This window comes from Elgaria multicarinata, chromosome 8 (genome assembly GCF_023053635.1).
Source record: "Elgaria multicarinata webbii isolate HBS135686 ecotype San Diego chromosome 8, rElgMul1.1.pri, whole genome shotgun sequence".
Classification (NCBI taxonomy): domain Eukaryota; kingdom Metazoa; phylum Chordata; class Lepidosauria; order Squamata; family Anguidae; genus Elgaria; species Elgaria multicarinata.
Genome location: NC_086178.1, coordinates 43,378,063 through 43,402,643, shown reverse-complemented (window position 1 = coordinate 43,402,643; position 24,581 = coordinate 43,378,063). Strand labels below are relative to the sequence as shown.

General features: G+C 40.9%; 1 protein-coding gene across 2 annotated transcripts in view; it reads right to left on the bottom strand.

Moving 5' to 3' along the window:
* SLC25A36 (solute carrier family 25 member 36) overlaps positions 1–24,096 on the bottom strand; it is a 44,109-nt gene extending 20,013 nt beyond the window's left edge. The window contains exons 1-3 of one of the 2 annotated variants that reach the window (XM_063132230.1): positions 23,970–24,096; positions 6,469–6,639; positions 1,911–1,988 (exon numbers count right to left, since the gene is read on the bottom strand). In XM_063132230.1, coding sequence (XP_062988300.1) covers positions 1,911–1,988; positions 6,469–6,639; positions 23,970–24,010 — 290 coding nt within the window. In that variant the 5' untranslated portion in view covers positions 24,011–24,096. Of the gene's footprint in view, positions 1–1,910; positions 1,989–6,468; positions 6,640–18,235; positions 18,512–23,969 lie in introns of those variants that run through there. The other variant, XM_063132231.1, reaches the window with a different exon arrangement.
* Between the last annotated feature and the right edge of the window lie 485 nt (positions 24,097–24,581).

Sequence of the window (24,581 nt, the reverse complement as noted above, 5' to 3'; positions counted from 1 at the left end):
AAGCATGATATATTTATTCATAGGCCTGAGAACACATAAGCAAACGGACAAGTCTAGCATGAAAATTGGGGGAAAGTCCACAGTCACATTGTACTGGCAGAAGGAGAAAGGGAGAGAAACAGGATAAATTACTTATTTCAGGCTAACAGATGAGACCCAAAACTAACATCATGACTCATCCCCACCTTTTTCTGGTTTGTTGAGCTATCCAAGTTTTGTTTTATTCAACCTATTCCTTAGAATCTCATGCCATTCCATCTTACTTATGTAACATACCTTACTTCTGTCTGTTTTCTTTACAATGCAATGTAAACCTGATTCTATAGGCTAATCTCTTATACAGAAATTTAATTTGAAGGAATCTGTCTTACTCTGGAGAAGGAAGTGAGGAAGAACAGAGAATAGTTTGTTTTCAAATCCCTTCCAACTCTACTTGAATTACATAGTATTAGTATCTGACACCTTTCCGACCATAAGATGTCCTTTAATCCAAATATCAGAAAAATATTGTGCTTAGTGTACTGTGCAAATATTATTTTGAAATGGAAAAGGGCTAGGGAAAAGAAAAAAAATAGTATTGTTCCAGTTGAAGGCTCTAAAGGATTGCAATATTAGCCCTCTGTTACTAACAGTGCATTTATTTATCACTAAATGAATAAATCTAAATTTTGTTTTACAGAACACAAAGAATAGTCATTTGCTGCTTACCAAACATATACAAGATAGCACAAAAAGCAAGTAACATGTTGCAGAATTATGAGAACTTTGAATGAAGTAATGTTTTTACAATGTTTTAATCATGTATGCTATGTTTTTAATCAGTTTTTAATGTGTTTTTATTGCTGTTGTTCCCCACCTCAATCTGGGTGGAGAGGCGGGTAAGAAATAAATTATTAATTATTATTATTATATCCATAACGGCAAAGAGATAGTACTGAAATAGCATGGTGTTACACACAATGCTGAAAAATAACTAGAAGGAAAATAGTATGTCTGAATCAACCCTTAGAGTCTAAAAGGGTTCCCAAAGGACAAGTGGGTAAGTTAGAAGTTGGATCTGCCAGGATGAATCTTGTCTCTTATTTTGTACAAAAGGTGGCTGGTGTTAATTCAAGAGCATAACAGATTATAGCATGCCCTGGTGTGCATCCAGAACTGGGCACGCAGCCAAGTGACTCATCCACAAAACAGCTGTTTCTTGGCATGTTTCCACTTTTGCCATCTCATGCTTCTTTTTCATAGTTCATAACACACATTAATTGTCCTCTAAAGAAATAAAGAAATAAATCTGTTGTCTACACCAAAGTCCACCCTTCAATTCTGCTCTAGACTTATTATTAATAGTCTGTGAACTATTATTAATAGTATGATACATCTATAGGGCTGGTTATTGCCCTTTGTTAAATGACACCAATTTCAGGCCAGTTTTCCTGGATGTATTTCTGGACAGTTTCAATTCTAAAACTGAAAAGAATCCATGAATATAGTACCTGTCCCATCACCGGCAGATCTACTACTTTCCATGGCATGGCCTTCCTACTGTAATGCTCTTTTGCCTGATAATATGGCACAACAGACTCACAATAGGCCCGTTTCAGAATGAACCAAATTAATATAACTACTGAATAAAAAGTATACTGAGAGAGGGTGGGGTTCTCCTCAGGTTTAAGTGGTATGTATACTGTTACACAATTCCTGCAAAAAGGCAACTCTTTATGTTCAGTTACAACTATGTTTGACTGGTGCTCATAAAGACAAAGAAGTTACTTGGGTAAAAAAACAACCATGTCCAGTGATTTCAAAGAAGAAAAAGTATGAAGTACTTCAATTATTAGATAAAACAATTCCTTTGCATAACTCTGCACATGCCCTAAACCTAATAAACTAAGGAGATTTTTTCCCCATTTTACCTGGATGGAGCCACGCCTACTAAGTTAGGACCTAGTCCCCGGAAGAGTGAACGAGGGCCTTCCTTTTGTAAGATCATCCTGTAAAAGATGCATATACATAGTAAGACATATTTCAGTAATGAAGTTTAGGTCTACAATCAAACAATGGCCAGAAAGGATCCAGTAAGCCATCAAGTTCAATCCATCAATGCTCACTGACTCGATATGCATGTAATTAATTAAGCCTTGATTTGCCACAGTGTGGGCCAGGTGTAAGCCATTACCACTTTGAATAATCAACCTCCAATCCTGGACACCATGGGTTATTCATGGGTTAAACAACCCACAGTTAATCTATGGTTAGTTCTAAGGTTAACCGTGGATTGTTTAACTCATGAATAACCCACAGTGCCCAGAAAGCAGCAGCAACATGCACTGGACCCATGCCGGGGCAAACTGTAATTAATTAACCCACAATTTACAACCATTAAATGCAAATTGGGTCAATGAGCATTCTATGCATTGAACTTGATGGCTTGCTGTATCCTTTCCAGTGTCTTTTAAAGTCCACAAAAAAATTCAGTGATAAGTGACTTGGTTGTTTCTTGTCAAGTTAACTATCAAAAGTTAAAATTATGTTAGTGTTCTGTCTGTTCAACGAAACTAATTTTATCCTAGTTTTACACTGACGTGGTTTGCATTACAGAATGCTAAGGAAAATTAGTTGTGAACAGGAAGAATCAGGCAAAGCATGATTAAAAGAGGGAGCAGCAATCTTTCCCCCTTTACTTTGATAGAAGAGCCTTCACTGACATGTCTATTTTTTGCTTTTGATACTCTTCACATGTGAACTCAAGAGTCACTGAGGTATTTATACTACACATAACCAACCATTAGCAGTATTGCTGCCGAGCAGGGGGTTGGAGGCCCCGTGTGCCTTTTGCAATGGTAGAATTTACATGCTTTAAATTACTCTACTAAAATTACAGCATGTAATGTAAACCTGTAGATGCCACATCAGAAAGTGTTTTTAAATGAGAACCATATTTCATGGACAGGAAGTCAGTACAGAATCTGTTTAGGGCTAAATTAGCAGAGTCAAGGAATATATTGGTGGTGCAGAAATTGGCATATAACAATGAGAAGGTGTTTTGTGGAACCGCTGAAATGCTATACTCCTAGGACGACCACCTTCGGAGCCAGCTTAGGTACCTTTAGGTTCCAAAACAAACTTGTTATCTTATCAACATGTTACAATACACACACCACTATTCTTATCAATTCGATAAAAGTACCCAATAATGTCAGAATTTCTTTGAAGTTTCCCTTGTTCAAATAGAAATACAGGTGAATGACATGAAGGTTGAGCAATCTGCAAACAGTATCGTAAGAGGCTCGCTCTTGGAAATGTTTAAACTGAGTGCATATATTCAATCCAAGACACCAGTTTAAAACCTCAGTATTTATTCTTGGACAACAATAAAACTCTTGTCAAGTTTTAAAATGTGGTGTCTTAAAACATTTGCTCATAAAGTGCTCCACCTGACTCTTACGGAGTATAATGAAAATTCAGAGCCCTTAAGTATGTTGCACAGTTGCATTCCTGAATGATAATGCATCTCAAATTCATTCTCTGGAGGGTTAAAGATTTTGCAATCTTAATACTTCACTGTACAATACCAACAACAGTAGGGCACATCATACATAATATATACTTTAGTTAATTCCATTTGCTATGTTCAAAGCTATTTCCTAACCATACAAAAAGGTTTTCATTCAGCTTACAGTTACCAAATATAGGATCATCATAAGTTCCCTGTGGAGTGTGGGAGTTGATTTTACGAAAAGGAAGAACACATGGAACACAGAAGCCTCACAGTACTTCAGCTGCTTTTTTCAAACAGTTTCTCTGTCCCATGAGTACAAAGAATTGTCAAAGCAAGAGCAAGTGTGAAATGCTCAGGAATAAACTGGGAAGTAGTAAAAGCATGTATGATTCTGAATCGTTTAGATAATAGCAAAAGCCACCACATGCCCTCCAGAAGCAGAAGAACCACCAGAACACAGGAGAAGAGACTAAACACCATCACCTTTGTCTCTGTTATGAGAACGGCACCAGCATGAGAAAGTGCAATATGGCAAGTTCTGCCTCGGGGAAATTGAAGATATCTGGTTTCTAGAGTGGCTGGGTATATATCTGCAGCCACCACAGGCCCTCCAGAAACAGCAGAAACATCCAGAGCACAGGAGAAGAGACTAAACACCACCACCCTTGTCTCTTCTGGAGCCTTGAGAACAGCACCAGCGTGAGAGAGTGGAGCATGGGAGAGATCAGCTGCTGCAGGCTGAAAGAAATTGGGTTACTGTTTTCTAAATTTTGTATTCCTGGGGCAGCTGTTTGCAGTTTGTAGCATTTATTAAAGCCTTAAAGTATAGGAAAGTTTAGCTTATTGGCTCTGGTATGCACATTACTGGTAAAATAATAGATACTGTGTTGTAACGTTTCATTTTACCTATTTGTGATTAATGTGAAATGTTATGTTAGTATTAGTGAAATAAGTTGTTTATTATTGTAATGATGAACGATTGTAATAGATGTATTGGCATGATTTCTTATTTTGGATTGCTGTTTGGCTGGGCACCTTTTGTGGAAAACCAGCATAAAAATTAAGTGATAATGATGAAAAGCAAACAAAACTAGAGCTGGGGAAGATCATCCCCAGTCACATGCACTTTTGAAGCATTTGGAGATCCTTAGAAACACAGCACAACTGCGCAGACCGTTTATTGCCCCATTGCCAACTAGTAGGACGGCTTGCTGGCAGTCTGTCATGCTTACTACATGAACGATGTTGCCTGCAATTGCATACATTTGCAGACCTCTGAATTCAATGCAGTGTAAGGTAGATCGACATTACTCCTATGAGGGTCACATGTCAGCTTAAAGTGGAGAGCAGAGGTGGGCATGCACACTAGCCCCACTCCTAATGTCCCCATCTGCTATGTCCCTGACCTTCCTCAGTTGAGGGGAAGGTCTGAAGGCTTCTTCTCATGTTCATATTAATCTGAGTAGAAGCCTCTATGTGGTCAAGAATCACGGTAAAGCAGAATTCCCCACATGGAAGCCAGATCAGACATCTCTAAGAATGGACACAGTTGCTGCACTAGCCTGCACAAATGCACTCCTGCCCATTGCCAAAAACCTGGACATCTAGGTTCAAGGCCAAGTCCAAGAGCCTGAGTCTTCAGAAAGATTGTAACCCCATATGGCACACTATTCCCTGACCTGCCTTTCTGGAGCACCTCTATCTTGTCTGGATTAAGCTTCAATTTGTTTGTCCTCATCCAGTCCACTGCAGACACCAGACACTGAGTTGGAACTAGAACAGCTTCCTTGGACTTGGGATGGAGAGATAGAGTTCAGAGTCATCAGCATCAAACCCCCAAACCCCAAACACTCTCTGTCAGTGGCCTCATGCATATATTAAATAACACTGGTGATAAGATGGAAACCTGCAAGACACCATAGACCAATGGCTGCAGCATCCAACAGGATTCCCCCAGCACCACCTCCTGAAAGTGCTCCTCTAAGAATGACTGGAGCAACGATATAACATGCCTCCCAGTCCCATCAGAGACACAACCCAGAAGTATACCATGGCCGATGATATCAAAAGACAGATCCAACAGGGACACACTTCATGGCCAGTTCCCAGAGAAGATTGTCCACCAAGGCAAAAAAGCACTCTGTTGCTTAAACAGGCCTGGTCAGATTAAAATGGATTTAGATAATCTGCCTCATCCAGCAATCTGTGGAGCTGAGAAACCATATGCTTCAGTACCTTGCCCAAGAATGGAATATTGGAGACCTGTCAGAAATTATCCAGTACAATTTGTGGTATTTTTATTAAAGCAAAGATCTTATCAGCACCAGATCTGATAAGGCCAGATGGACTCACACCTTACCATAAAAAGGTGTTCAACACTATGCTAAATTTAGGGACTTAAAAGATGAGGAGGCTGAGGGTAGGGCTTACATACGTACCCACCTCTCTTCCCCAATTTTTGCTATCATGTGAGCAGGTTGAACACCTGCATAGAGCAATTATCATTCCATATTTTAGATGTGTGTGTGGGTGGTGGAAATTGGTTAGCTGCGATTAAGAATAATGGATTGCTTATAGCACAGTGAATTCATGACTTTCTGAGGTCATGTATGTAGAGGGCTTCAGGAGAGGAAAACTTCCAATTATATGAGCAAAAGTCCACTCACGTAATATTGGATTTATTATTATTATTATTATTATTATTTATTTATATAGCACCATTAATGTACATGGTGCTGTACAGATTTAGCTCAATGCTTGCAGAACCTTACTTTGCAGACCAAAGGAGTAACATAAAGACAAGAAGGACAAACTAGAGCTACTGAAACACATCTTAAGAATATTAATTTTCCTTCTAGAATTTGCTCTTTCAAAGGATATAAAGTGTACCTCTGAAAGATATAGAGCAAAATGGTATTTATTTTTTTAGACAACTTAAAAGAGTCGAGGCGGTGGGGAAAATAAGTACTCACTTCAAACAATGGAGAGGCCCTGGGGAAACTCTAGTTACACGATTAACACTGGCACCATTTACAGTATTCAGATGAACTTCAGAGATGTAGAGTGTAACTGAGGAAGACTGCAACCGCGTTTTTACAACTTCTAGTGGACATGTCAGAATTGCACCAACAGTGCCCCCACATCTGCAAAGAAAAACAAGGTGTGTAAGTCATCAAGGAATTAAACATGTCTATATTGAAATAACTAAATGTAACGTAAGAATAATTCAGGAGTTATGGTAAGATTCCTGGCCAATGCTTTCCTTCCAACTGAGATCAATTGTATCAGTTCCCCAATTACCTCTCTGTAAGATCTCTGCTATCCATAAATTACATTGCACGCAATACCAAAACTAGGATGGCAATGTAGTCACATGTTGCACTACTTTTTTCTGTATATATAGACAACATTTAATGTAGATAACCTCTGGTTTTAAGTATTTGACATTAGGACTTTTACACTGTCATTCTACCTAAATTGCATCCCCCACAAATCATATTGAAAATGTTCTACTGACAGCAACTTTCATAAGTGCTCGTATTTAAATCTCTGTCCTTAGTATCTTCATCTTTTCAATATGAATAAATAGCTACAAAACACCCAATATTAATTATCAGACCTAACTGAAGTTGAAGCTCATTATGTTGTACCACATTTCTTTTAGCCTTGGGAGGTGACAAATAAGTAAAATATTCCTAAATATATCCAGTTATGAATCAAAAGGACTTCACTGAAAATACTGTGAAAACATCTTGAAACAGATGGCATATTTCTTTCTGCAATGCTTAATTTCTTGGACTAGTTGAGGCAGGTATTCTAATAAATTGCTTTAACATGTCATATATTCAAATACATGCTACTTCTGTTTGAAATTAAAAATACAAAGTAAATATGGTGGGCATCTTCAAATACAGCACCAAAAAATAAGACGTAAACATCTAACTCAAGGCACAGACTACATTATTCTTACTTTTTTCCAGAACCTCTAATTAACCTTAAGGCATTTGATGCTGAATGGCTCAGTAGAATGGCAACTACAGGCCTCCACATTTTTGCTCAATGTGAAAGTCATGGTGAGGGTTCTACCTTCCTCTGGCAAGTGACTACGTTTCCTTTCAAATCTGAAGCTACAAAGATGGGATCATCCAAGCAGTTATGCAATGATCCCTTTCTCAGCTTCAAGCTTGGGTGGAAAGTTGGGAGTTTATTTTATTTATTCATTTCATTTCTATACCACCCAATAGCCGAAACTCTCTGGGTGGTTCATAAAAATTTGACAAATGTGTGACCAAGGCACCTGGAGCTCCTGCCCCCATTTCCTACTGCTTGACCACTACTCAGTGGAGGCAATGCAATGATCTCCACCAAACAGTGATCAAAGTCAACATGGTCCTCACCATTCTTTCCTGCAGGGAAGGTAGTGATTCCACAGTACAACCACCAATGCTGGCATGCTCCCCATGACTCTTTCCTGAAAGATAGTTGACAAGAGTTGCCTTGGCTGGTAGCTGGCAAAGACACAGAAATTGTGGATTCCTAAGCCAATTACAAAACATAATGAGCTAAACATTCTTTGCTGCTGAAATGTTTTCAAACTAGAGTCTGTTTCCTCATGAAACCTAGTGGATATAAGATTTTAAAGACAGACAACTCTTTGGTTTGTCAGCAACAGCCTAGAACAACCAAGCTTTTGTCATGATTTCTACTTCTAAATAACCAACTGTAGTTAAATGGGGAATAAGGACATCAACCAGATCTCATCTAGATCAAATTTAATGGCAGCCACCATGAAGTATCCCTTTGCCAACCTGAGTATCTCTCCAGTGTTTCTACCTATACAAAATTTGCATGAAGTAAACTTTGAAGTTTTTAAATAGAAACGTGTGTTTCCAATTTCAGTAGCTTGATTTCTGCTTCCAATGAATAGTATAAAGAATGAATCGTTTCCACATTGTGCACCATTTATATAATTATTTTACTAGCACAGTGAAGTAAATGCTTTTATTAATATCAATTTGTACATCCTATCTGGTAGAACATTTTCAGAATTCAAAGAGAATTCTGTCAAGAACCTAATCTTTCTCTACCCACTTTCTTTTAAATTCACATCGAAAGAATCCCCATTTTAATACAATAAATTTCACAGAATTATAGATACACACACACACACACACGTATATAGGCTACCTGCTTAAGATGGTAAGACTTACTTTATACTGTGTATTTACCAAACTGAGAGTCCAGAAGCTATTCAAAATACCATGAGAATTTATGCTTAGAAAGTCTGACCGGACAATACTGGGTTTGATGGACAGATTGGCCTGATATAAAGGCAGCTTCCTATGCTCTATTCAGTAGCAGTACTGTACCACCAGTACAGTTGAATGTATCAGAGGTACAACTTCAGATATGGAATCAGATTGATTTGGTACAAAACCATACATATTTACTGCCTATGGCCAGCATGCAATCTGTACTTCAGGTTGTAGTTCTGGTTATTCAAACTTATTTCATGTGTAGTCCCAAAATAAAATTCAGTCCAAGCCTGCACTCAAAAACCAAAAGTGCCCTGTTAAATTTATCAACAGAACGCTTAAAGAAAACAAGAAATGTTATTTTAATACAAACTGGACGGCCTGCCAGATGCATACAATTGGACCAATGTGCTTTTTTAAAAGGAAGGTGCAGGATGTTATGTTCAAGACGCTTACTATATAGCTTGCTCATTTACCAAGCCTGTTACCAGAAATACAGTAAAAGAAACAGCTAATGTATTTATCTTTATCATTCTGAAATGTCATAGATACAAAACCAGTAACTTCAATGCGAAAACAAATATTCAATACATATCTTTACAAATGCTTTTATCATAAGTCGCATTATTTTACCATGTAGTCTTAATTTACGAAGTTTTATTGCACAGAAGAGTAATCCTATTTCTGTTGCATTAGCAAAGCAACCTTTTCAAGTCAAGTCTGAACTAGTTCGCTCAATGACCACTACAATAAATTGAACTTCAAGTATCACGAGATGAAGGAAAACAAACTCGTAATTTATTCTTCTCAATCTTTTAGAACTATTAATTCGTGATGAAGTGTAAGTCTTCTAACAGATCATTTGAGAGGTAACCGAACTGTTTATCAATGAGAAGGTCCAAGAAACAAGCTTAACGTTCAGTTTCCAAAGTTGGCAGTTAAATATCCAAAAGAAAATGCATTAAGTCAGGCATATCTAAAAAAGAGTCTCCAGTGGATGAGTTAACATATCATGGCAGCAAATCATAGATTAAACCATTGGGTTGACCACTGTTTACAGTATGAGGAAGCAGCTGGTTGGCAGCGCACGTTCCCGCAAATCATGGATTACATAACCGACAATTGGTCGCCGTGATGTGCGAACCGCGTAACTGGCTACACGTCTTGTTTCGGATTCTCTTCTAAATTCGAGTTTCAGCAGACTGATGTGCAGTTTGCTTGTTCATTTTCTTATTTATCCTCTTAATATACCAACAATACTCCTTTATTGTGCTATTTTGAACGCAGAAAAATGAGATGGCTTTAGATGTTACACACAGCCCCTTTCACTTCCACTTTTTATTTTCTAAATAGATATGCACAAAGTACTCTACTTTCCCCTTCCCAAATTCTGTGTTAACATCCAGACACTCTGAGCTACACGAGCCTATTTATAGACAGATGTCTATAAATAGTACTATATGGCTTTGCAAGACCTTTGTTTAATGCAGCAATTTCAAATATTGCATGACTTCTCCCAGCAAGATTTTCATATCCACAATTATGGAAATAGACCTCTCTCACGTGTATGACTACTCAATACATGCATCCTCGCCAAGAACAAATAAAATAGATCAATTACTAAGGCTCCATTTCTATGCACACTTGCTTGAACCTAACTCAGTGGAATCTACTTTCAATTTGTGCTTGTAGGACAACTAAAGTCAGCTGTCTAAATTCCACTCAAAGAACTACTAAGCCAGCCAAAGCTGTGAGGGAAGCATCCATTCATCAGTACTCTACATATAATCATAAAAAGAATTGTCTTGCTGGATCAGACTATACCTACAGACTATTTGTTAGAGTAGCCAGTGAGAAGACACTAGAACCCAAATTATTTAGGGCATGGAGATGGACAACCTGTTGTCCCAAAGCATCTCATAAAGTTAGTTATAAACATGGAGGTTCTATTACTTTTATTTATTTATTTATTACATTTTTATACTGCCCAATAGCTGAAGCTCTCTGGGCTGTTCACAAAAATTACTGAAGCTATACAATACTTATTCCTTCTCTAGGAATTTGTCAAACCTTTTAAAAATGCTATGTTGTTGAACTGTGCTGATGTGGTATTTAGGGAGGTAGCAGATGTACAGGGAGAAAGTGTACAAGAACGAGCAGAAGAGTCAATACTAAAGTGTTTGTTGATACTTGGACAGGAGCTGAGGTTCAAAAGTGTGTTTATTAAAAAGAAAAAAGAGAGAGGGAAAAACATTCACGGCATTAGCTACTATTTCTGTTTTACGTAGGCAAGCCATTTCCAGACCAAACTGTACGTTTCTGAGAAATTAGCAATGACCCTTAAAATAAACTGAGCCAACACCAATAATAAGCAACACTTCATGTCTAGCTTTCAAAAAAACTCTCCCAGGTTTTTCTGTCTCAAACGGAATTCGAAGAGTGTCACTCCTTGATGTCATGCCCTAACAAGACTTACATTGTTCCAGTTATAATAATCATGGCATGTACTGAAATGTTAAAAGATAGATGTAATGTAGGTCTGTAATGTTTAACCAACGAATTAGTTAGTTTAAGGGGCAATCCTATTGATTGCTTCCTTGATGGTCAGAAAACCCAAACTCTTGAGAATTCCCATCATCCAATGCAGGGAATGAAGAGCAGCAGAGGCAATCTTTGCCTCTTTGACCCATTGCCCTGCATTTTTTCACTAGACGGACAGTGCTTCCAAATTGGAGGGAAGGAGGCTGGAAGAGACTAAGGATAACTCGTATCCCGGCCACTCTAGTCCCCTCCCCCTGAAATGCCCCCATTTCCCCTCTCTAAAGTTGCTTTTCTGACCTCAAAAAGCAGCCAGTGCAGTTCTTTCCATGCCAGCTGTGAGGGGACGGGAGGGGGGGCAGATCTCCGACTACCTCTTCCAAGATTGGAGCACTGTCTGAGACCTTGGAAGGGAAAATCCTAACAATCCAGTGAGCTCTCAGATGATGACTAGTGAACATAGGATTCCTCCCACCACTGATTAAGAATACATAATTGACTCAAAGGCATTACTAATTAATTGGATAGCAGATTTAATATATCATATTTTTTAAAGATGAGTACATGTAAAACTGCAAATAACACCACCATCTTAATACTCTTACACATAGAAGCAACATCTTCTATGAGACAACACATATTCTTACTTTGTAACTACTACATCCAAATTAATACCAATAAATTGACAACTATTTCCTTAATTGGATGACAGTTTTATGTGTACCATATACCCTGTTCAAATCGGTCAATAACATAGTCATAGTTGGAATATTCATGTGGTTTTCTGGAACTATAAGCTTTGGGATTTGGTACATATGTATCTGAGTTAGTGTCTGGTCCTTTTGATGATGTCGCATACGCCTGAGGTTCACTTCAAGTGTACCTGTAACTCAGCATTTTGTGTTGCAGCACCTTACCTCTGGAATGCACTCCCTGTAAACATTAGGCAGGCGTCTTCTGTTTTGATCTTAGACGTCTGCTTATGACTCATCTCTTTCCCTGAAGTGTGACCCAGCCAGTATAGTTATAGCTTTATTGCCAACCAGTGATTACTTCATTGTATTTTATTGTTATATTTGTATAGTTATATAACTATACAATTATTGTTAACTGCTTGTTATTGTTAACTGCTTTGATATTTTACTGGAAAGCAATATGTAAAGTTGTGCAATAAAGAAATATCAAATATTCATGTTTTTTGGTTGCAGATTTGCAGGGATACAGAGAGGAATCACTTTTCAATGACATCCATGAAGGACTGCGTTTTACAGGATACATAAGACAATATTCTCACCAGGGCCCCCTGTAGTCACATATGATTCATGGACAGCTTTCCACAGTGCATTTATACTAGGACTGGGCAACTTGTGCCCCTCCAGATGTTTGGCCTACAACTGCCATGATCTCTCATCACTGGCTATACTGACTGATGGGAGTTGCAGGCCAAAACATCTGGAGGGCCATAAGTTGCCCACCTGATTTATACTGTGTTGTTACAATCGTGAAACAACTGGGTGCCAGGCTCACAAAATTGTTTTGGTGTGAAATGCTAGCACTCAGTTCTATTTAGTAGACCATATGAGAAGGCTGTGAGTAATTTACAATGCAGCTACTGAAAGCTTTTTACAGCCAGGTGACAGTTAAACCTTAGAAGTCTATAGTAACCCAGAAGTTTAGTGAAGCATGCAAGTAAATGATTAGCTATAGAAGCTGCTAAAAGCCCAGGAGAACGCTGTCATTGCAATCAGCAACTTAGGAGAAAGGCTATATAGCTGCCAAAGCCCATATTTTTACAACACAACTCTTATCATTTACAAAAATAATTTCCCCCCACCCTTAACTTCCCATTCCTAGTCAGAGATCAAATCTGAAACCATTTCCACAGTCCTGCCTCAGTCTACATCTGCTCTACTACTGACTGTAGTAGAAATATCTTCCAGAAAAGACTGTTAGGAATGATAACCTAATTCTTCAGATGCTACAGTTTGACTTCAGAAGAATGCACAATGCACCTGCAGAAAGGGGATTATATGGAACAAGGGACAGCAACTAACAGTGCACATATAAAGAGGGCAAAGCAACATAATCACGTATAACTTTGCCAGTAATATCAATATAATAAAAACAGAAGTATTGTAATTTTGAACAATGCCATTCTTATTAATATTTTGTAGTATAACCCTGAATAAATGAGGTAACTCAAAACCAAAGCAGCAAGCCTGCCAGTAATAAGAGCCGCTATAGTTTAGTGGATAAACGACTAGGACCAGGGAAACACAGGTCCAAATCTACACTCAGACATAAAACTAACTGGGTGGTCTTAGGTCAGTCACCAACTCTCAGCCTAATCTACTCAGGGTTGTTGTGATAATAAAATGTGTATGAAGTATGTATGCCACTTTGGAAGAAAAGTGGTTCATCCATGTAATCAAGAAACAAATGTTAAGAGATGCTAAGCACTAGCAAACTGCAAGTTTAAGGGATTTCTGGAAAGTTTCTATTGATAAGATTTCTAGGGCCTGCTTGAGAAGAAGTCCATCCTTTCCCACACATCCCCTACCATTGCTGCTGCTGAAAGGGTATGGGGCAAAGAAAAAACAGAGGGAGCCTCCAAGCCTGATCAGGAAAATGGAAAGACATTGTGGAGCTGGAAAAGGTACAGAAAAGAGCAACTAAAATGATCAAGGGGCTGGAGCATCTCCCCTATGAGGGAAGGTTACAACTGCTTGGAAAAATAGTGAATAAGGGAAGATATGATAAAGGCGTACAAAATTATGTATGGTGTGGAAAATATGGAAGAGGAGAATTTTTCTCATTCTCTCAAAATATTAGAACCCAGGGTCATCCCATTAAACCCATTAGTAGGAGATTCAAGACAGATAAATGATGTACTTCCGCACAGCGCATTCACTACCACAAGATAGAACGATGGCCACCAATTTGGATGGCTCTAAAAGGGGGTTATATACATTCCTTGAGAAGGCTATCAATGGCTACTAGCCATGATGGTTATGTGCTACCTCCAGTATCAGAGGCAGTAAGCCTGTATACACCAGTTGCTGGGGATCATGGGCAGGAGGATGCTGTTGCACCTGTGTCCTGTTTGTGGGTCAACAGCTGGTTGGCCACTGTGTAAACAGAATCCTGGACTAACAGCATCCCAAACATCAAGCCTATGCATGTCTACACAGGAGTAAGCAGGACAATCTTCTGCAGGATAAAAGCTCAGAAGGATGCAGGAATGAATCACTCATCAGCTTCATCCCTTGTCCTGCAGTGGAGAACTTTTATCTCCAATCACCAGCTGGTCAGAGATTAAGTCCCATCCCCTGCACAAAAGCATTTGGAATGAGCCCGATATTTCAAAGAACAACCTGAAAAAAAATCCAACAGCTTTTCAAAAGAATTCTCTGAAAAACATTGGAAAAACCAAGATCACCCAACACTGATTTGTACTGTGGCTTCATATCCCTAATCATGAGGGAAGGAGAAAGAATACGGTTTAGATGACAAGAAAGTAGTAGAGCAGGAATGGGAAACAAGTGGCCTTCCTAATGTTGCTGAACTGCAACTCCATCATCCCTCACAATTGGCTATGCTGGCTAGGGCTGGTGGGAGTAGAAGCCCAACAATCACTTGAGGGCCACATGACCCCATCCCTGTAGTAGAAGCTCTCTGGAAGGGGTCTCACAGCATTCATAGATTTGTAAAACTATTACGGTCTTGTAAAACTATTATGGTCATGGTTCATAAGAATTCATCAGGAATCCAGTCATCAAAATTGTTGATTTAATTGTTTTCTCATGTTCTCCATATTCTAAGCTCAAAATTAATAGGGACAACTGTTCCAACATATTTTATAGAGGAGCCTCCATTTAAGTTTTAGAGGCGTGTTTTTTTAAAAAGTATCTGCTTCTGCAGAGAAGCTAATAAGAAATGCTTCAGTGAATCAATCCTATAAAACAGATGGGGAGCCTCTTTCAACCAGATTCCATTTTGAAGAAATTCACAGGGGCTACATTCTAAGGGTTGGCAGGTCTACATGTAAAAGTAAGTGAGGCTGAAAAAAAATCCAACCCTCCACCTTCATTTCACTGATAGCAATTTATAGTAGGAGCATGTCTACTTAGAAACTTGAGCAGCAGGACCAGCCTCTGCATATCTATTCAGAAGTAAGTAGACCCAAATCACTCACTAGCACTTTCAAATAGCATCCCAAACATCAAGCCTACTATGCATGTCTACACAGAAGTAAGCAGGACAATCTTCTGCAGGATAAAAGTTCAGAAGGTTGCAGGACTGAATCGCTCATCAGCTTCATGCCCTGCAGTAGAGAACTTTTATCTCCAATCACCAGCTGGTCAGAGATAAGTCCCATCCCCTGCTAATTACTGAAAAAGAGATACATTTTCAATGTTAAGCAGGGGAATGTACTTACCTCTGATCAGCTGCTAAATGGAAATAAGAGGTTTTCCCTCAGTGGCAAAGGGGCAGGGGCAGGAATGGGATCCCTGGGGGGGGGGGCACCCCATACCTGCTTTCAAGGGGCAACAGCTTTCTAAATTGTGATTGTTTCACTATTCTTTCACATAACATGGTTTTCATATATACTAAGAGGGAATTTATAAATTATCCAACGAACTTATTTTCAAGTAAATACACTCCAGATAATAGTTGGATTTTTGCTGGACCTCAGAGATAGATAGATGGTTCTTTCTACTAGGTCAGGTCAGAGATGAGAAATGCTAGAAAGATAACATTTCATTTTGTTGCTGCTATACTAGTAACTCTTCCCTCTCAAATGCACATATTTTGAGTCACTGTAAAAGAAAGGGTAGTGGTCAATACAAGTGAAACAGTGCTTTCTATATTCTGCAACCAAAATAAAAAGGGTGGAAATAACGCTCCCACTATAGGAGCAAAGCCAAAGAGCATTCCCTAGCAGCTAGGTAACAGAAATAGTTGGGATTGATGACCCCAAGTTACTTTCACCCTGCTCTGCATGTGACCACACACACACACACACACACACACACACACATTTTTCAGCTTTGCTGACCGAGGGATTAGGGACAAGCCTTTAGCTACCACTTTGAAAACAAGCAAAGCAAGCTCTGTAACTTACCTTCTGCCCAATATGAACTTTGACCAACTTCATGGGACCTTGAAGCAGACAACGGAGATTCTAGCCTAGGGCACTTTCCCTCAAGCCACAGAGGAAAATTACTAGCTTCAGAGGCAAATCACGTGCTTCTGATCCCCAATTGGCCCTGGTCTGTCTTCAGACACAAGCAAAATTCTACAGAAGTAAGAGTGCAGGGAAGCTGGGGCGTACTCATGGAGATGACAGATCAGAAATGTAAGACATGGTGCTAAGATTTCGTGCTTAAAGTAGGAGTAGGTTAAAAAAAAGTCTAGAAAGAGCATTTGTTTAATTGGGAAAGAATCAACGCATTCTATTGGCCAATGTCATTTTTTAAAAGTGCATCAGTTTTTATTGTGGCCTGGCAGAAAATTAATCCTTTAACAATCTTGGTTTCAACGCTTGCAAACATCCTGTCCTCTTAGAAGAATGGCATGGACTACTAAGGTGTTGCTCAAAAAGTTGAGATTAAGATCCCCTCTTGCCGCAAATAGCTATCTCAGAGAACTCCTTCCACTTATCACATTCACTTGAGATTATTATCTTTTGAGCATTTGCTCCCAAACTCTTTTTTCTACATAAAAAATTACTTAAGATTCATTCAGGAAACTCTGCACAATCTTATACCCGCTTATCTGGGAGTAAACCCTACTGAACTTGGTGAGACTTAAATCTGAAGTAGGCATTGTTCAGTTGTGCACAATAAACAGAACACTATTATATGCCAAATAATGCCAAATTAATTGGATCCGTAAAAGAAACTAAATTGTTCATGGGCCTTATTCTCACATACAAATATGATTTCTGTTGAACAGTACAATCCCTTACATGTGTACTCAATAATAAACCGGGTTGAGTTCAATGGTTTGCATAAGATTGCAGCCCAAATCTCTCCAGCACATGACCCATTCAGTACTTATACAAGATCTGTACTAGACAACACTATTACAATTTGCTTCTAAATGGTCTTGAAACCATTCCAAAAGGAAGACCATAGTGTCAAACAGGAGTGTGGCAGAATGTGTGCACGTTAGATCCTTTCTGTCTCCCCCTGAAAGAAAAAAGGAAGGAAGGAAAGCTATGACCACCACTGCTATACTGGTGATATCTTTCCCATTCTTACTTTCAAAAGAATGGGAAAGATAGCTCCAGAGGCCGAGCACCTCTCTGTTTGGAAGCAAAACAGAGCAAACCAAAAATAAGACAGTGGCTTCTATACTCAGGGAACTCTGTAAATACACAGGAGTATAACGTTTGTAAATTAAAATACATTGGAAAAAAATTAAAGAACGTAAAACATAGCCTGCCAATGTTGAGGTAACAGTTTAGGGGGAGGGGGGAAATTGGCCAGCTCAAACCCCAAATGCCTGGGATGGCGGATTAAGGTTAAAACTTCCTTTCGCATACACGGATATATTTCGGAGGTGCGGTGTAACACGTCCCACTTATCAATATTTACTGGAGATGTGCAGCTAGTTGATGGGCCTCAAGAGATAAAGTTTCTCTAAATGCTTCATGATCAACTCAAACACGCTGTAACAATTCTCTCCCATTTTAAACACCACCCCAACTCAGCCCCATCTCTCCCTTTCTATATTTTTAAAAGGAACTCTTACATTATACCCATCATGCACACAACCACCAACTCAGCAAGATCTACAAGTTTCTGAATCCCACAGATTAGTATATAGGAGTTTCGTATATACAGGCGTGCAACAATTTGTTAAGGCAGAAAGAAAGGCGGGGTGAAAGAAGGGAGGTGAGAGAGAGAAAGGGAGAAAAACACTAAAAATGTTCACCTACCCTCCAGCAAACAGATGCACACACGTGTCTTTTTGGTTCATCGTCTCTCATTCTTGTCCCCCGCAAAGAGTTAAGGAAGAAGGGGGCACCACGGCTTTCTCACTCTGCTCTGCACTTCTTGCTAGCCTGAGCGGCGATAAGCGGGCAGGACCAGAGCTGCCATTTGCCTCCTGTTTCAAAGAACACAATCCCAGAGGGCCCAGAGCTGGCCTGCGATACCCAAGAGGGCCCCCAAGACAGAAGCCCACCGCCGCGCGTATCGGCAGCACGAAGCTCGACTTCTCCTCGCCCAGAGGATGCAGCAGAGCCGGGGGCGGCCGGGCCCTTTCGCTTCTAAATACTAAACGAGGCCCACTATAAACAGACGCCGCCATTGGCTCGCGAGGGGCTGTGACGTCAGCAGCCGCAGCTTAGCAGGCTTTGCGCACGTGATCGGGAGCGCTGAAGCGAAGCGGGCGCATCAATGGAGCTCAGGCGGAGACCCGGGAACAGCTGCCGCTGCCGCCTAGAGGTGGCGGCGGGCTATGCCACCCCTCCTCCCCCCCCCCCCGCCATACCCTGCGCTACGTTGCATCTCACCTGGGAAGGGGACGCTCTTGGAGCCATGCCCGCTGACTTGGGCGTAAGCCCCACTGATTACTGCGGGATTTACTCCCAAGTAAAGGTACCGAAGGTTAAGTGGCACCTGTGTTGGCAGCAGGGAACGCGGCTCCTGAGCGGAACAGCGTCGTCTGCTGCCGGATTAGGCCGTTATCTTATCTCTCCACCTTTGGCTCTTGCGGGCGAGGGCAGATTCGGCATGCCGCAGGCTTGCAACGCGGCCACCTGTCTCCGCGGCTCGGAGCAGGGAAAAGGGAAAGCGAGTTGCCTGGTTGGAAGATTGGAGAGCATTCCCCGGAAAGATCCAATCCCCCGACCTGGGCTCCCTTCCCTCTGACGGAAGGGGTTCCTCTCGCTATCCGTCCGCACACAGGGGAAGTTTCTCGGGGCACAACTTTTAGACAGGAAAAAGTCCTACAATTCCCACAGTTCCCCAGCCAGGAATTCTGGGAATCGCAAAGCTTTCCCACCCTAAACATGCATAGGATCGTGCCCTTAATAGCATGTAAGTTGCAGACGGAAAAACGGGAGAATCGCTCCAAGTTAAGAGGAGACATTGGCTGAGTTCAGACGACACGCTAATCAACGGTTATTTTCCATTTTGTTCCTATTATACCCCCCCCCACACCCGTTGATTAGCGTGTCGTCAAAACCCAGCCATTATGAACTTAAAAGTTGACCCAGGTCAATTCCAGAGTCAAGTTACAGTTGATTATGTATGAAAGAAAGTACTTTGCATATGACCAGAGGCACAGGTTTTAAAAGCTCGGACTAAAGCCAAGGGCGTTTAGGTTCAAATTAGCATCAGGCTATCTGGTGTTTATAGGGGAATAACTTGGCAGGACAGGTGCAGGGGTAGTTTGATTAACACCAGCAATGTGCTACCCTGCTTTAAATAAAATTTACAGCTTGATTACCTCCCTCAAGAATTAGAAATAAAAACACGATGGAAACAGATTTGAAGGACAGAGAAAGGGGGAAATAATGTATCAGTCCCCCCCCCCACATCCCGTGTATTTGGAATTAACCTAGATCAGGGGTGGGAAACCTCTTCAGCCAAAGGCCACCTTTCATTTCAAAGAAAGGGGGCCTCATAACAGCCCTTGGTTGGGCCAGAGGGAACCCCCCCAAATAGCTGCACATTTTAGCTTAAAGCTCTTACTGTCAGTAACTAAGCTTTAAGAGAGACATTTCAACCCTTTAGGATGGGGGAAAAATACACAGAAGCCAGGAATCCATCAAAGGACCGGCAGTTTTGATTTTGTTCTGACTTTATACTGTTAGTTTTACCCTACCCATTGCCTGTTTACCCTACCCTGTGCCTGTTTGCTTTCTCTTCCCCTCCTTATTGTTTTATTATGGTTTTATTAGAATGTAAGCCTATGCAGCAGGGTCTTGCTATTTACTGTTTTACTCTGTACAGCACGATGTACATTGATGGTGCTATATAAATAAATAATAATAAATAAAAATAAATAAATAACTTTGGGAAAGGGGATGGGGATGGGGCTTTGTGGGAGGGCCAGACTGAGGAAACACACACCCCAGGCTAGATTTGGCCCCAGCTTCTGAGGTTCTCCAGCTCTTCTATTTCTGCACCCACCAGTCAGACCACACTCCTATTTGAGGACTACCAGGGCAGGAGGAAAAGAATGCTATATTTATTTTTAAGAACACCTCCTTTCCTCCTTGTCTAAGCTTTTAACCCCCCATGGTGCTCAGCTGCCTCATATTGCAACCACTCCCTGTCAGTTTGGCCTGAGGGCCTTTCCAGATGGATCACTTTTCAGGCAATAGCTCTGTGGTTCCTGTTAGTCCACAATGTATTAATTCTTCTTTAAGCTTTTCTTCTGTGGTAAGGAAGTCTTTACTACAAAATAATGGTTACTGGGACTGAAAAACATTGTCATCCCCAGCTGCCAACAGGGGTGACTACCACTGTATAATAGGGAATGTGTGTTTGTATAAGCCTACTGGATCAAGTCTGAGGGTCCATCTAGTCCAGCAACCTGTTTCCATAGGCAGGCAGGCAGAAGCCTTCATGCTCTGCTAACAGCCCTTCCCTGATTATATCCTCAGTATCTGGTATTCAGAGGTACACTGCCTCTGAGCATGGAAGCTCGATTTAGCTATCATGGTTACTAGTAATTACAACCATTTTGTCTAACCATTTTAAAGCTATTTTGGCCATCACCACATCCTGTGCCAGTGAATGCCAAGTGTTAATTATGCATTGTGTAAAAACAGCTCTTTCAGTCTGTTCTGAACCTAATGCCAATCAATTCATTCAATTGTAGTATTATGAGAAAGGGAGGGGGGAAATCTCTATTCACTATTGAATACCATTCACTTTTATAAAACTCATGTCCCACCTGAGGCCACAATCCTATAGGTGGTTACCTAGGAAAAAACCGGATTGAACTCAATGGATTACAGCATAAAATTTAAACTTTTCTAGTAGGGAAAATACTCCCAACGTTTACCATCTTGATTTCTCTTTCTGTTTATTTCTTAGTGCTATCACAGTCATTTATCGGATTGTGTATGTGATATCACCAGCGGCAAACACCCTAACCTCTCCTTACACACCTGTGGTATTTTTGGAATACCTTAAATGTATTCTGTTGTTGCTTAAAAAAAACCCTGAATACTATCTCACTGCAACATTCAAATGAGTGGGTGATCATGCAATTCTTAAAAACAAAAGAAAACTCAATGCAGTGTGCCAAATCCCAATGAATCAATAGACATAGACATTCCTAACATACCTGGATTGAGCTGCAATGGCAAACAGTAGAAAAGCTGTCGTCTACTTCCTTGCAGCAATAAACCCTCATTTTGTAACCTGCCTCTGTTGCTTTTTTTAGGAGTTTGAATTGTTTTTCTCTGCTATAGTAGATTTTCAATGGTGCTTGTTTATATTGTATTCTTAGCAGGATACTGGGAAAGTTTTCTCATCATTGGAAAGGCTCTTAGGAAATATTAGATCACACTCTGTTATAGATTAATTTATACACAAATGCATCAACCCTTGATTCTGTATTTACTATTACAAAAAGATTATGATTGCTACTTTCCACAAAGAAAGGTTAGAAAGCTTCGTCTCAGAGTTCACCACCTCCACTTTATGTACAAAAGCTCATTCAAATACATGAAAGAGGCGCTAACACGAGGCAAGCAACCATGATAATGTTGAAAAGCTTGAAACACGGCTTGAAAAGCTCATCCTCGAAGATTAACTGTTTAAATTACCCATGCAAAAAACCTTTGGTCCCTGCCATTGATTAACTCAACCCTTTATCTTATCCAATTCAACACAAGTTAATTTGGTACTCTAATAGAAGTTCTTCAAGTCAGACATATTTACATGTTTAACTCAACTGGAAGTCTCAGAGTCTGGCTTGACCAAGAGCGATATCTTCTCATAAAGATACAATTTCACTTTTATATCCAATGAAGAGCTGGTGTGATGTGGTGGCTAGAGTATTGGATTGTGAATCCAGAGATCCGGGTTCTAGTCCCCACTCTGCTCTGGAAGCTCACTGGGTAACTTTGGGCCAGTCACAGACTCTAAGCCCAACCTACCCCACAGGATTGTTGTGAGGATAAAATGGAGAGGTGGAGGATTATGTACACCGCATTGGGTTCCTTGGAGGAAAAAAACACCAGATATGAATGTAATAAATAAATGTGTTGCGAATAATAACCCGAGGGGGTGGATCCAATGCTGGTGATCTGGGAATGGAATGGATTTCCTCTGCTCCCTGTAGCTCTTCCCACCAGCAGTTGAAGCATGAGGGAGAGGGGCACAGCAGGGAGAAAGGATGGGGGAAATCCTGTTGTGCCAGCAGTCCCTGTTGCATCATTGGACTTCCACTCACAGTGGAGTTGGATGCCCAGTTACATGGGAATAAATCCAATTGAATTCAGAGTGATTTATTCCTGAATAACTAGGCATGGGATCTGGATGTGGAAATGTGTCCTTAGAATAGGCCAGGCTATACATCTGTACTGTGTACATTAGGCTCTAAGCCAGTCATCCACAACCTAATGCCCTCCAAATGTTTGGAGCTACAATTCCCAGGATTCCTAACCATTGGCCATGCTGGCTAAGGCTGATGGGAGTTGGAGTGAAAACATCTGGGGGACATTGGGTTGGGGAAGGTTGCTCTAACCAATCAATTGAGAATTTACACACACGCACACACGCCACAACCAGCTGGATCAAGTACAGATGGGAATTAACGCTATGTCTATATAAAAGTTGGAACCAGTAGATTATTTTTAGTCTGAAAATCACCCAAAATTATCTTCTAACCATGTCTGAAAAAAATCCTTTTGGGGTGTTTTTCTTCTTACCCCAAATAGGAGTTTGTGTAAAAGGCCCTATTTATACCCTACTCTTCAGAGCACCTGACTGCAAGATATATTTAGAGGTTTCTTAATGAAAACCACAAAACCAGTGTTTGCCTCATTTCCTCCAAATCCAACATGCTACACTGAAGAAGAGGCCACTGTCTTTCCAATTAAGGAGGAGAGGGGGAAGTACAGAAACGCAAGAAAAGGGCTTCGCCGCAAAAGTGGACACAAGCCAGATCCTCCGGAAGCCTCTGGAGCAAGAAGCCCCTTAGCTGTGATCCGCTGCAAGCCCCCACCCACATTCTGCTTCGTAGCAGTCAAATGCACACACCCTTTCCAGCGCGATCCTAAGCAGATTTACTCGGAAGTCGGTCCTACCGACTTCAGCCGGGCTTACTCCCAAGCATGTACAGGTCTACAACCTTCAACACATACCAGCCGACCCACCCAGCAGCAGCTAAAAACTGCTAAAAACTGGGGAGCCATTTCCGCGGGAGCTGCAGCAATTAATACAGGAGCAGAAGGGAGGCATTTTCTGGACTGTCGCTTTTGAGAATCGCGGTCCTGCTGCAACGGAGGCAAGTCCGTTGTCTCTTCAGAAGTTATCTATCTTTAATCCCGGGCAGGCCTTGTTAAACCAGGCAGACCCCTCTCCCTTTCTCCTAAACACTCCACAGGCGCGCCTCGTGTTGCCAAAGTCTGGGGGTCGCATTCACACGTTTCTAACGCACCATCAAGGAAGGGGGCAAAGAGTGAGCGCTCGATTTGCACCTACCCTCCAGCAAACAGATGCACCAAGGTGTCTCTCTGGCTCATTCTCTCTCATTCTTGTCCCCAGCAGACGGGAGGGAGAGAGGAGGGGACAGGAGATGGTGTAGGGCACTTCCTTTCTCCGCCGTTGCTTAATGGCGTAGCAGAGCCTGGAGAGGCTCCGTGATCGCCACCTCCTGGGCAAGGAACTATTTGCAACGCTAGCATCTGGAAAGGATCAAGTGCCGTAGAGCAGAGGTAAGCTGAAAGTAGAGCCCCGAATACTTTGGACTTCAACTCCCAGAATTCCCGGGCATTGGCTATGATGGCAGGGGCTTCTGGGAGTTGTAGTCAAAAAGTCTGCCGGTCTAGTTCCTACCGTAGAGCAATCCTATACATGTTTAAACAGATGCACGTCTCACCTGCGTTCTGTGGGATTTATTCCCGGGAAAATGTCCATAGGAAGGATAGCAACCTTCGACCTAGAGGGAGGACAGGGGCAGCTACACAAGAAATCGACCCTATTTCTACCCGTCTTCGGGGCAAAATCTGGGAAGAGCGCGAACCTTTATAATAAAATCTTGCCTCCCTCCTAATGCGTGATCCGTTGTCTCGTCTACAAAAATATGCACTGCAA